This window comes from Aristolochia californica, unplaced genomic scaffold (assembly GCF_029961685.1).
Source record: "Aristolochia californica isolate CCGP_79_NKW_82.1479 unplaced genomic scaffold, dmAriCali1.0.hap1 SCAF_16, whole genome shotgun sequence".
NCBI lineage: Eukaryota > Viridiplantae > Streptophyta > Magnoliopsida > Piperales > Aristolochiaceae > Aristolochia > Aristolochia californica.
The window spans coordinates 14,763,221-14,774,746 of record NW_027181837.1 but is presented as its reverse complement, the minus strand read 5'-3'; the positions used below and the strand labels follow the sequence as shown (position 1 = coordinate 14,774,746).

Genomic DNA, 11,526 nt, shown 5'->3' with positions numbered 1-11,526 from the left:
CGTTCCCCGTGACGACGCTGCTAACGACGATTTCTCAGAATATCGACACTTCCTTGATCGAAAACATCGTCTGGATTCCCGCGGATTAGATTCGTTACTAGCCTCTTTTTCATTTATCTCCCATTTCTTATTCTTGCTAGGAAAGATTTTTACAGAACCCAGAAACGGAACCTGCTCTGCCGTTTCCTTTGATTCTCTTTTCTTTTCCTTCTTGCTCTTAAGGCCGATTCTTCGATCTTCAATCTTCTTTTCTGAAGGTTAACTTAAGAACTAATTTGGGTTTCTGGGTTTTCTGGTTCAGTAATCAAGGTGGCTTTTTGGAGTTGAATCCGTCAATCAGTCAGCATTAATGACATCATTAGTTTTTAGGATGTGAATAATGGTGTCTTTTCCATTAACAGTTACAATAAACATCTCTTAATCAGACAAATTTATTATGGTTCCTTGGCCTTGGGGAATGGGGACTTCCGTGAAAATCATTTTGTACTCCTCATTTTGTCAAAGAGAAAATATGGATTTCCTTCTTTCATGTCTGACTGTCATAATAAGCAGAGACCACTGAAAGTTGAGAAAGATTAACTGATTTGGGGAGGGCAATTTAACTGATTTGTGACTCGTAATCTGTCGACCTCTCCACAATTTTAAACAAAGAGAAAACAAAATCTATTGTTTATATCAGCTCAAGAAGATCTCTGATTTTTATTCACAAAACACATGGCTGGGTTATTTTCTATGTTAACTTCTTACACCCACCGTATTAGTTGTATTCGAAGTCAAATTTTTTAGTAGTAATGGGAGTTTGATCTTCAAGGCTCTAGCCTCAATAAAAAAAATGAATTTCGTTAACAGCATTGATTAACTCAGGCATCAACAGGTATGTCTGTCAGGTCATTTTTAAAAACAGGGTCTACGGAGAAACAGGTGGAGGCTTCTCTGAAATTGAGATTTGTAAGACATCCGTGACTCTTGATTCATACTGCAAACGTCTACAGATAGAGCTCGCTAACGTGATTTTCAAATTGTTTATCCATTTCTTGGAACAAACAATGCTTCGTTCACCACCCAAAAGTGGGTTGCAGTATTCACTGGAAAATTTTAAAGAAAAGCTTTGTCATTTTTTGGGCTTCCTTGGCCTGATTTCTCATCTGGGCATGACGCTTACTGAAACCGTTTTTTCATCCAGAAAATTGGTTCATCCAGAAGATTAGCAGTAGAAGAGACAACATACTTGTATCTTGATATCCATTTCTATCTGGGCAAATAATTTTGCCATCAAAAGAAAGGATTAGTGCAGAAACAGAACCATCCATTTGTCCAGAAAGCGAATTGAGCCATTTTTCCTCTTTCAAAATTCAACATATATCACTGGCGTGCGTTTCAGAAAAGTTCAGCTGAAACAAACAAAACATACCCAGCGAAACACTGGCGCTTCTGATACCATCATATAAAGAAGCAGAAAATGCCCATTTTCCAGCTTTGACCTCACCTGGTTTTCTACTCTTAAGAACTGACTATTCACTCGTGTCACCACAGTGCGGCATTAATCTTTCTGCAACCACCATTAAAGCCTTAAAAAACTCCCACTGTAAAAAGGCAAACTTTTTCCTCAGCATGTCCCTATCAGACAAAAAAGAAACAACCCACCTTACCTCAACCGCACCCATATTTTCTTGTCTCGATCTTGCACAAGGTCAAGCCTTGGCTCTTATTTTATCGAGGGATTCTGTGACAAACAAGAGTCATCTTTGACATAGTAGACAATACGGGGTATCTCACTATTCCTTTGGAGATTGGACACGAAACCCATCTTCTAAAAGCATCCAATGTCTCTTTTATCCCTGCATTTTCAGCCCCTTCTGAGTTCCGAGAGTGTTTTTCTTCCACTGTAATTGCTACTAGGCTTTGTTCTTAAATAAATTACTCTATTACGTCTCCTTCTCCGGATTTTTTCTATTTAATGAGTGTGAAATTTGGTCGTTTTCAGGCATTGACATTGCGGCATGTTTGACTGGTACCCATTTGTTTCTTCCATTTAAAGCGAGGAGGTTGATAGCTTGTGTATAAATACAAAGCTGGAAGCTTGTGTCAAGGGAGTGGGGGACTGAGGGGAAAGATATCCCAGCGAAACACTGTTGAGTGGAATATAAATATAGAACATCCTGCATTTCGTTCCGCTTATTCAGACCAGATTGGTCTCAAGCCAAATCAGTCTCATAACGTGGAGTAGTTTTCGCTACTACAGAGAGGTGATGGGAAATTGAGACGTCTCAGACTTATTTGGACTTTCAGTTCGCGGGTTTGGTTGGCTTTTTCAACGACCCTGTTTTGCTGCCTGATCTGTCTCTTGAAAAGACTTTTCGTTCCGTCATTTGGAGCACTGAGGAGAGATGGTGATACGAATGTGAGATACCTGCTATCCATTGGAGTCAGAAGTGTAGGTTTATTAGTTGGATCTTTCAACAACCCCTCTGGGTGAGTATTTTTTTTTTTTTTGTGATTTTAATCTCATTGATTTTTGTAGAGTGCCCGTTGGTTCTGAAAATTGTGATGGTATATGCATTCTTAATCTGTTAATGCCTTTGAAGTTTGGGTCTTATCCGGAAACTCCTGGCTGATATTTGAGCAGTTCCAGAGTTTGCAGAGATGGGGATCGAACTTGGTGGAGATGAAATGCCGGCCACTCCGTTGAATAATTCGTCTCTGAGACCGTTAAGTTTTAAGGATGTATGTTCAAGGCACAAACGCTCCGAGAGGTGAATAATCTCTCACCCTTTTCTGGAACTTCTTACTACGGCTTTCGCATTCTTTACTTTTCTGTTGCTTTTATTGGTAGAAAACAACTGAGATTGGTTTCAGAAATAACGAATGAAGAACATAAACTGCTGAAGTTCAGTTTTAGATTCTCTGTTAGAAATTTGTCGAAATAAGTCCCAAGAGCATGTTCCCGTGATACATGTACTTCCCTTTTCCGTTCTCTTATTTTTGGTCCTTCCGTCTTTCAAATATCAGTAGCAGGGAGAACCTGAATGGGGTGGAAGAAAGGAAGAAGGGATCTATTCCATCTTAAATAACCAAAAAAATTCATATTTAATGATATTAAGGTTTTCCTTCAGACTGAAGTCCTTTACGGATCATTTACATTTTGCTGTCTCTCATAAGATTAGAAATATTGCAGCGCCCCTAACGTTATCTCTTGTTCTTTCCATTTTCCTGACGATTACTGGTCGATGGCAGCTTTCCTTGTAAAAGAGTTTATAAAGATGATCAAGCGGTTACTTTTCCCCAGCTGAAGTTGGTAAGAATCCAGTTACCTTTTTTTTTTTGGGGACATTCTGGTTTCCAGTTGCAACAGTTTGAGCCATTCCTCAGGATTCAAGTCCTTCGGACTCTTACTGGATCAGTAATTAAGCATTTGATTTTGGTTACTAGGATGTGGAGAGAGTTAAGGACAAAATTAATGTTAAGAATGAAGAATCCCCGGCCACAGAGCTTCAAAGTTCATTGGAGAAAGAGGTACTGAATGCATTCTGTAGAAATCATAATTGAAACTTTGTACTACTTTCTTATTCCGTGGTCCAGATTAAGTTTTAAGGTAGCTGGAGCATGAATAATTATTCTGCATGTGGCTCACTGTGCACTTTAAATCCCTCACTGTCCAGTCTGAGGGAGCTGCCAATGTTCTGGTTTTAAACTTTTTACCAGTTGGATGCTCTTAACCAACCAGCTGATTGGCTTAGCTTTAAGGTAACAATTTGGTACTCAGCTGAGTAAAACTTGAGTTGGCTGAAGTGGATTAGTGTTACCTAATATTTCAATCATGAAGAACCTTTGGTTTTGGGCCAGTCTTTATACTTGTGCCATATGAATACTCCAAACATAGACAATTCTTCAATATTGTTATCACCTGGTAGTCATGATATCTTTTACAGTTTACTTTATTATGCATATGTTTAAAGCATAATTGACTGTAAATGTTTGTTATGTACCTCTAACAACACGAAAGAGAGACTCTTGATGACCTATCTTTAATTTGTTGTTTGCAGATTCTACACCTGGAAAGACGTTTGCAGGACCAGTTTGCTGTTCGGAGGGCCCTAGAAAAGGCATTAGGATATAGGTCTTCATCCCATTTTATTTCAAGTGAAAATTCCATGCCAAGGGTATCTCCACTCATTTCTTGCTTGCTTATGATTTTGTTTGATATTGTTTGTCTAACAGTAATGGAAAGTCTTTCTGAGGGTTCTTCCTTGCCAAGAGTCCTGTTGTTTTTTCTTTTTTTTCTTTGGGATGAGAAGGATCTCATATGAGCATTGAACATTGTCTTATCATAGGAAGATACTGTTTTCTAGCATGGATTGTCCAATTCATTATTGTCCTTCTGCATGGCCTTATGAATTTCATGTTGTACAATAACGGAACTCAAATTAATACTGACCTAATCATTCATTCTTTGGAATGAAATCTACACTACATTTCAAAAAGCCAAAAAACATTATGCTGAGCCCTAATTCCTGCATTCCAAATGAACTAGTCTAAGTGGTTTACTGTCTTTGTAGTTGCATGTGTTTTGAGTACTTTTTCTGTGGATACAGCCCACAAAGGAGCTCATCAAGGAGATTGCCGTGTTGGAGTTAGAAGTCATGTACTTGGAGCAGTATCTTCTATCACTCTATCGGAAAGCATTTGACCAGCAAGTTTTGGCTTCATCTCCATCAACCACTGATGTCAGATTAAAAACACCTTCAAAGGACTTGGCCAGGCTTGACACCACATCAAAAAGGGAATGTAAAGGTGTCCATTCTAGTCGGGTACTCTTCCCTCAAACACCAGCTGCCAACTTAAAGAAGGAAACCAGTGACATCAGGAGCACCGAGAACTTAATAGATCGTAGTGTGCAGCGGAGTCATTCTTCACTATCTCATCGTGGGGTTGGCCCAGCCAGATCTTTCCCTCCTGATGAAAATCTTGATAAAACTCTGCGGTCATGTCATTCACAGCCCTTGTCTTATTTGCAGGTAATTGAATCTTCTTCATATGAATTTTTGCTAGCAATGGGTGCATTCATTCCTCTAGTTGCCAATTCCACATACAGAGTATGTATTCGAGTTAAGTCACAATAAAAAAGGTCCCTGTGAGGAGGGGGTAAATCCTTTACACCCTACAGTCTTGTGAATTCTGCTATACGATGAAAATGGCCAGATGGAATGAATTCCTTCTTTGTTTTTTCTGGGACTGGCTGACTGAGTTTTACATGGTTGACCTTTTAAAAGGCACATCCTGCTTGCTTGGAATTGTGCTATTTATTCTGTAGGCCACAGGTACATTTATACTCACTTACTGACCCACTGCATATCAACTTGCATCTACAGTATGTACAGAATGGAATGGAAAACATCATAAGCCTTGCGGAGCATCTTGGTACCAGAATCTCTGATCATGTTCCTGAGACACCAAACAGACTTTCAGAAGACATAATTAGATCTATGGCCACCATATACTGCAAGCTTGCAGATCCCCCTTTGGCCCATCATGGCCACTCATCTTCACCTTCCTCGTCTTTGTCATCCACAAGTGAGTTCTCTCCACAAGATCAAGGTGATATGTGGAGTCCAACCTTCAAGAAAGAGTCGTCTATTGATGTACGGTTAGAGAATACTTCACAACCTGAAAGCTTCAGAGATTTCAGTGGACCCTACAGCTCAATGGTGGAAGTCCCTGGGATTTGTAGGGATAGTCAGAGGCTGAATAATGTTGAAGACATGCTTCAAAATTTCAAGTGAGTTATTGAGTTACATGATTCTCTGACTTGGAAAATGTTATTTATGTTCTTCCTAAAGAAGAATGAATCAGACGTGGCCCACCTGTGAAAGAAAAGATTTAAGTCCTCTTTTTTGTTGTCTCATATTAAATTTCTTAGTTTCGCACATGATAATAGCCATGGCCAATGTCAGGTCGCTTGTTCAGAGATTGGGAAGCGTTGACCCAAGAATGCTGAAACATGAGGAGAAAATTGCTTTCTGGATTAACATACATAACGCATTGGTGATGCATGTAAGGAAGGGTCTTTCATTGTCAAACACCTAAAATTTTTGTATGTATCCAAAGAATAACAGCTCCCTTGTTTCATCTTGTCATTCATCTGTTTGATCTTTAATTTTTCACAGGCGTATCTGGCCCATGGGATACCAAACAATAGCGTAAAAAGAAATTCATTACTTCTGAAGGTAACTATCTTTGAAGTTCTTTTTCCTTTTGCTGACTTTTCTGGACCATATCAATTAAACCTTGAGGTGCTTTCTCTGTTGTGTTAACTCCAGGCTGCCTACAATATAGGAGGTCAAACCATAAATGCGGATAGGATACAGAGTTCCATTCTGGGATGCCGAACAACCCGTCCTGGACAGGTATAAACCCTATTGATATGCATGTCTTATTCGCGTTAGAGATGTTGATCAATCATTTCAATTTGTGATGATTTCCTTTGTGAAGCGGGGTTGAGCAAGTAGTCGGCACACATGCAAGATCCATTTTTTGTGAATGTTGATAAATAGTATGTGGTGAGATGCTTACAATTGTCTTTGTTTGCTTCCAGTGGCTCAGGACATTGTTCTTCCCTAAAATGAAGTTGAGAGGAGATGATAGGAAATCCTATGCCATTGACCACCCTGAACCCCTTCTACATTTTGGGCTATGTACCGGAAGCCATTCTGATCCACCGGTAATTTCCTTACTTCTTTTGTTTGTTAATATACAAACAAAGCAGAGGGGCACTCTGGCTTTTTCAATAAACTTATCCTCGTACTCCTAGAGGCATAAGTCGCGTAGGTGTTTTAGTATGTATTATTTACACCCATCACTTGTCCAGGTTCGTGTCTACACAGCCAAGAGAGTGTTCCAAGAACTGGATGCTGCAAAAGAAGAATACATCAAGGCAACAGTGAACATTCGCAAGGAACAGAAGATTCTTTTACCAAAGATTGTCGAGTCTTTTGCCAAGGATTCAAATTTAAGTGCAGCAGAGGTGATGGAGATGGTGCAACATTATTTGCCCGGGACTCTGCAGAAAGCCATGCAAAGGAGTCAAAAGGAGAAACCTCGAAAGAGCGTGGAGTGGGTGCCACATAACTTTGCTTTCCGGTATTTGCTGTCAAAAGAGTTGGCAAAATGAGCATTTGCATGGGTTTTGTTATGGGTTTGGCCTGTTTGTTTTGTTCATCTTTTTGGTTTTTCTTTGTATACAAACAGGGTTGATACAGCAACTGCTCAATGCTCAGATAATTATGTTTTGTAATCTATGTTTTGTAATATAAAAGGGATTCCTTCATTTACATCTTGGGTTCTTGTGCATTTGCCATTCTTATGTTCAAACTCTGAACAAGGCTGCTCTTAAAGTCTACTCTTGTTGGTAGGTAAAGCGGGTTGAGTCAACATTGAAGTTGAAGTTGAAGTTAGACTTCAAATTCAAGGCAATGATTTGATTCAACTTCAACTCATCCTTGGGTGTTAGAGTAGACGAGTTCAAGCATACAGGAAAACAGATTCCAGTGTTAGTGTCCCAAAATGAAAAATATGATATAAACAATAGAATAAGTAATTTTTTGTAATATACTTAAATAGAACATATACTTAAACAGATAATTAACTAAAATAAACATGGTTATTACACTTATAATTGATTTAATGTAGTATTAAAATATATTAATATATTAATTAATAAAATATTATATTATATTAATGAATGATTATAATTTATTATAAATTAATATAATAATGATGTGTGACTAGAATAAATTATAAAAAATAAATAAAAAAGTAAAAAATAACATAAGTGAATATAATAAATAAATAAATAAATAAAACTGAATAAATAAAAATAATTATTTTATTAATAACATAAGATGGATTTTTTACCTACTATTAATTAATAAAATATTATTTTTCAAAATAAAAAAAATTAGTTTAATTAATTATAAAAATGAGATAATTAAACCAAAATAATTGATCAAATCCTCTCTTTAATAATATTTTAATTACCAGTCTTAAATTTATAATTTAATATAGTAATAAATATAATAAATATATAAATAATTTTATTAATAAACTAGGATAGATTAGAGGAACTGATGAATATGTTATAATTCATCATGTAAATTATAAAATGATATAATTGGACTGTTAGAAGAGTAGAAAACCCATTTTTGACAATCTAATATGGCATTTATACATTTAACATGGACTCACTTAATAAATTGAACAGCAAAATCATGGTGCATCAGTGTATCATATCCTAATTTTTATATTAGTGAATTCAATTATATTAATTTTATTATATAACTCAAACTACTAATAAAGATATTTTTAATATTAGTGAATTCAATTATATTAATTTTATTATATAACTCAAACTACTAATAAAGATATTTTTAATAATTGATTATAATGTAAATATCTCATCACCTGCTCCTTCACATAGTTGTAACCAAACTACATTTTCCAATTTGTAGAGAATTCAATAAAAACTGGTCACAACCCTGCTTCAAAAGAGGTAATGGTGGGAATAATTCGATGGGGGGGAGAAAGGAAGAATGAGTAAGAACTAAATGAAAAGTGAGCAATTCAGGATCTTCAAACTACAAACAATACTAATTATCTCCGAGTACTATGCCCCTCTAGACAATTCTCAATGATGGAAGAAACGAGATCGAGTCAAGAGAGCAAGTAATAGAGATTCCTCTTAGAACTTGTTTTGCCACCCTCTATGACCTAGAAAATTATGCTTCAAATGCTTCTCAAGCACCTTCTTAAGGAAACATGTTAAGATACTTATGCACGGGCAGTCTAGTCATTTTACTAAACCATTAACCATACTTTAAATACCCTAAATCTTAAATCCTAACCCTAAACCCAAAAGTATACCCTACCTTAACCCAAACTCTAAATACCCTAAATGCTAAACCATAAAGACAAAGTTGAACCCTAAATACTATAAACCCAAACCCTATATCCTGAAATTATGTAGAAACTAAACAATAAATACAAATACCGCACATATAAATTAATATTAAATCAAATACAACAGTAAATTAATAATAAAGAAATTAGGGTTTAGGGTTACCTTCTGAAATTTGTGGAAAACCAAAACCCAATGTAGAAATTGAAGCCAAATGGGGAAATAAAGGGAAATCGATGTAGAATAGAAGAAATTGACACTGAAATAGGGAAATCGAAACTGAAATGAGTTAAATCGAAGAAAATCGAGAGAATTTTTAGGGGAAAAGAGAAGAGTGAGAGGGAGACGGGAGAGGGAGGCCGAGAGTGAGAACAGAGAGAGAAAAGAGAGGGAGATGAGAGAGGGAGAAGGGAGAGGCAGGCCGAGAGAGACAGGGAGAAGAGATGCGAAGACGATGAAGGGAGAAGAGGTGCAAGGACGATGAGAAGGGAGAAGGAGCCGAACGCAGTGCGAAGACGAGAGGAAGAAGAGAGTGTGAGGAAAAAAAATCCAAGAGAGGAAGTTTGAGAGGGAGAACAGAGCGCATATGAAAAAAAATCGTAGGGGGAGGGAACGATGCATCCCAAGAGACGCTTCAAGTGAATGATTCGTAAAATCGGGCTGAATCACGATTCCATGATTTTAGTCTGAGACGATTACCTGAGTTTTTCAAATGATGTTGGCGCTCATTCACCACTAACAGCATAATCGAATGAACTACGTAATGCGCGTGAACTTTATTTCAACTAACCCCCCTAAAGTCTTGAAAATTTTACATCCCATAACTGTGAACTCTCTTAAGAGTTGCCTTGTTTTATGTAATGACTTGGATGATGATTGGGTTAACCAAGGGTGAGTGGATGACCCACATAATTATGTTAAATTTTCTCCTAATGATTCAAATAACTTTTCAATTTCATCCATCATTAAAATCAAATGGGCTTGATCATGTGGTCAAAGTGTTTGTGTTTTTTTAAGTGAAAAGGAAGTCTTTGGTCAAACAAATGTTCATACATTGGCGTGTTTGTATTAGCATAAAATCATTAAGAATGTAAACCAATAAAGTAGTAATTTTTTAATGTTAGTGTGTCTTTTAGGTGAAGAAGAATTTTTGAATTATCAGGAGTTTTTTTTGAAAATAATTTTTTTATCTTAGCCGTTTGATCATGATAACCGTTGATCAGACGACAGAGATAGCCGTTGATCGGATGGATGTAATAACCGATCATGATCGGATGATTGAAATATTTTACACCAAATAACTTTTGGGATATATTGTGGGTAGATGCTTTTATCAAACAATGATGGAATATGGACAATTTTTTTTGGAAAAAAAAAAGGAGTAAAACAGAATAATTAGTTCTCCTATTCAAAGTCTATAGAAGTTAATTACAATCTTAGGAAGAAAATGCTGAGCTCTTGGCCCAAACTCCCCGAGGGGTCCATCAAGTGGTAAGCCTCACAGTCGGTGGATCCCACAACCCGCCGGAAATTCCCTCTAAGAAACTTACACCAGCCGGACTCCGCCGTCTTCCCGGCTAGAAACCCGGCACCGACTGACACCGTTCTCACCTGATACAGCACCCAGGCCTCTCTCTCCGTCACCTGCCGCCTCGTCGCGAACCCGGTTCTACGTCCGTTGCAGTAGGTGGTCCAAGCGGGGACGTCGAGCAGGGCGGCGCCTGCACCCGGCGAGGTGCGATCGCACACGAGCGAGAATCGGCTGACGCCGCCGTCGATCTCGGCTGCGAGATCCGGGGTGTAAAGGGGGAAGTCGAGGAGGAGCAGTAGGGAGTTGGCCGCAGGGCTCTGCTGTAAACAGAGACGGACTTTGTCGTTCTGTGGGCAGATGATGGTGCCGGTGACGGTGGAGGATTCTGGGACGGCGGGAACGGGCTGGAGCTCCATGCGGCAGGCCAAGCAGGGGAAGAGGCGGTCGAGGATCCAGCGGAGGAAGTGCGACCAAGTGAGGTGGCCGCCTACGTTGTCGGAAATGCTGATGAGATGGGTTGTGCTCGGGCCTGCTCCGGCCATTTTTCTGGAGAAAAGAAGAGGTGAAGAGGAAGAGAAGGAGAAAAAGAGTCGACTGGACGAGTGTTTTGATCAAGATAGAGTTCCACAGTTACACCGGCGAGTGGAGTGTAGGGAGAGGAGAGTGGAGGAGTTGCCTTGTAAACGTTACGGATGAAACGGGAAAAGCGAGAAGATTGCGCGGGGCTTTTACGAAATTAAAAAACGGCCCATTGTTATGAAATTTATTACGAAGCGACCACTATTGCGCTCCCTAGCGGTGCTATTGCTGATCGCATGAAAAGAAGTAAAACCCACGGTGCCACAGAGGCTTTTAAATTTTTTAATATTTTTAAAAAATAAAAAAATTAAAAAAACCACCTTATTTTCCACCAATATTAATTCATATAGTAAAAAAATACGATTAAAAATCCTAAAATGGGTTACAATTATTCGGATTTATAAAGTTTTAAATTAATCGGTAAAAAATATAAAATTGCTATTGGTGAGAGGCATTTCTGTCATTT

At 38.1% G+C, this 11,526-nt stretch overlaps 2 protein-coding genes across 3 annotated transcripts; one reads left to right on the top strand and one right to left on the bottom strand.

The window, feature by feature from the left end:
- Positions 1 to 2,041: 2,041 nt before the first annotated feature.
- LOC137953396 (uncharacterized) lies at positions 2,042 to 7,307 on the top strand. Of its 2 annotated transcripts, none has more exons than XM_068800782.1 (12): positions 2,042 to 2,472; positions 2,633 to 2,753; positions 3,235 to 3,295; positions 3,430 to 3,513; positions 4,044 to 4,160; positions 4,593 to 5,015; positions 5,370 to 5,776; positions 5,952 to 6,051; positions 6,165 to 6,224; positions 6,318 to 6,404; positions 6,593 to 6,718; positions 6,866 to 7,307. In XM_068800782.1, exons 2-12 carry the CDS (start codon positions 2,644 to 2,646, stop codon positions 7,166 to 7,168), a joined length of 1,878 nt encoding a protein of 625 aa, XP_068656883.1. In that variant the 5' UTR covers positions 2,042 to 2,472; positions 2,633 to 2,643; the 3' UTR covers positions 7,169 to 7,307. The 2 variants fall into 2 exon arrangements, with proteins under 2 accessions (XP_068656883.1, XP_068656882.1); XM_068800781.1 differs by having other exon boundaries at positions 2,627 to 2,753.
- Positions 7,308 to 10,378: 3,071 nt separating this feature from the next.
- Positions 10,379 to 11,023, bottom strand: LOC137952649 (protein MIZU-KUSSEI 1-like). The gene has a single exon (XM_068799713.1). It carries the CDS (start codon positions 11,021 to 11,023, stop codon positions 10,379 to 10,381), a length of 645 nt encoding a protein of 214 aa, XP_068655814.1.
- Positions 11,024 to 11,526: the final 503 nt, after the last annotated feature.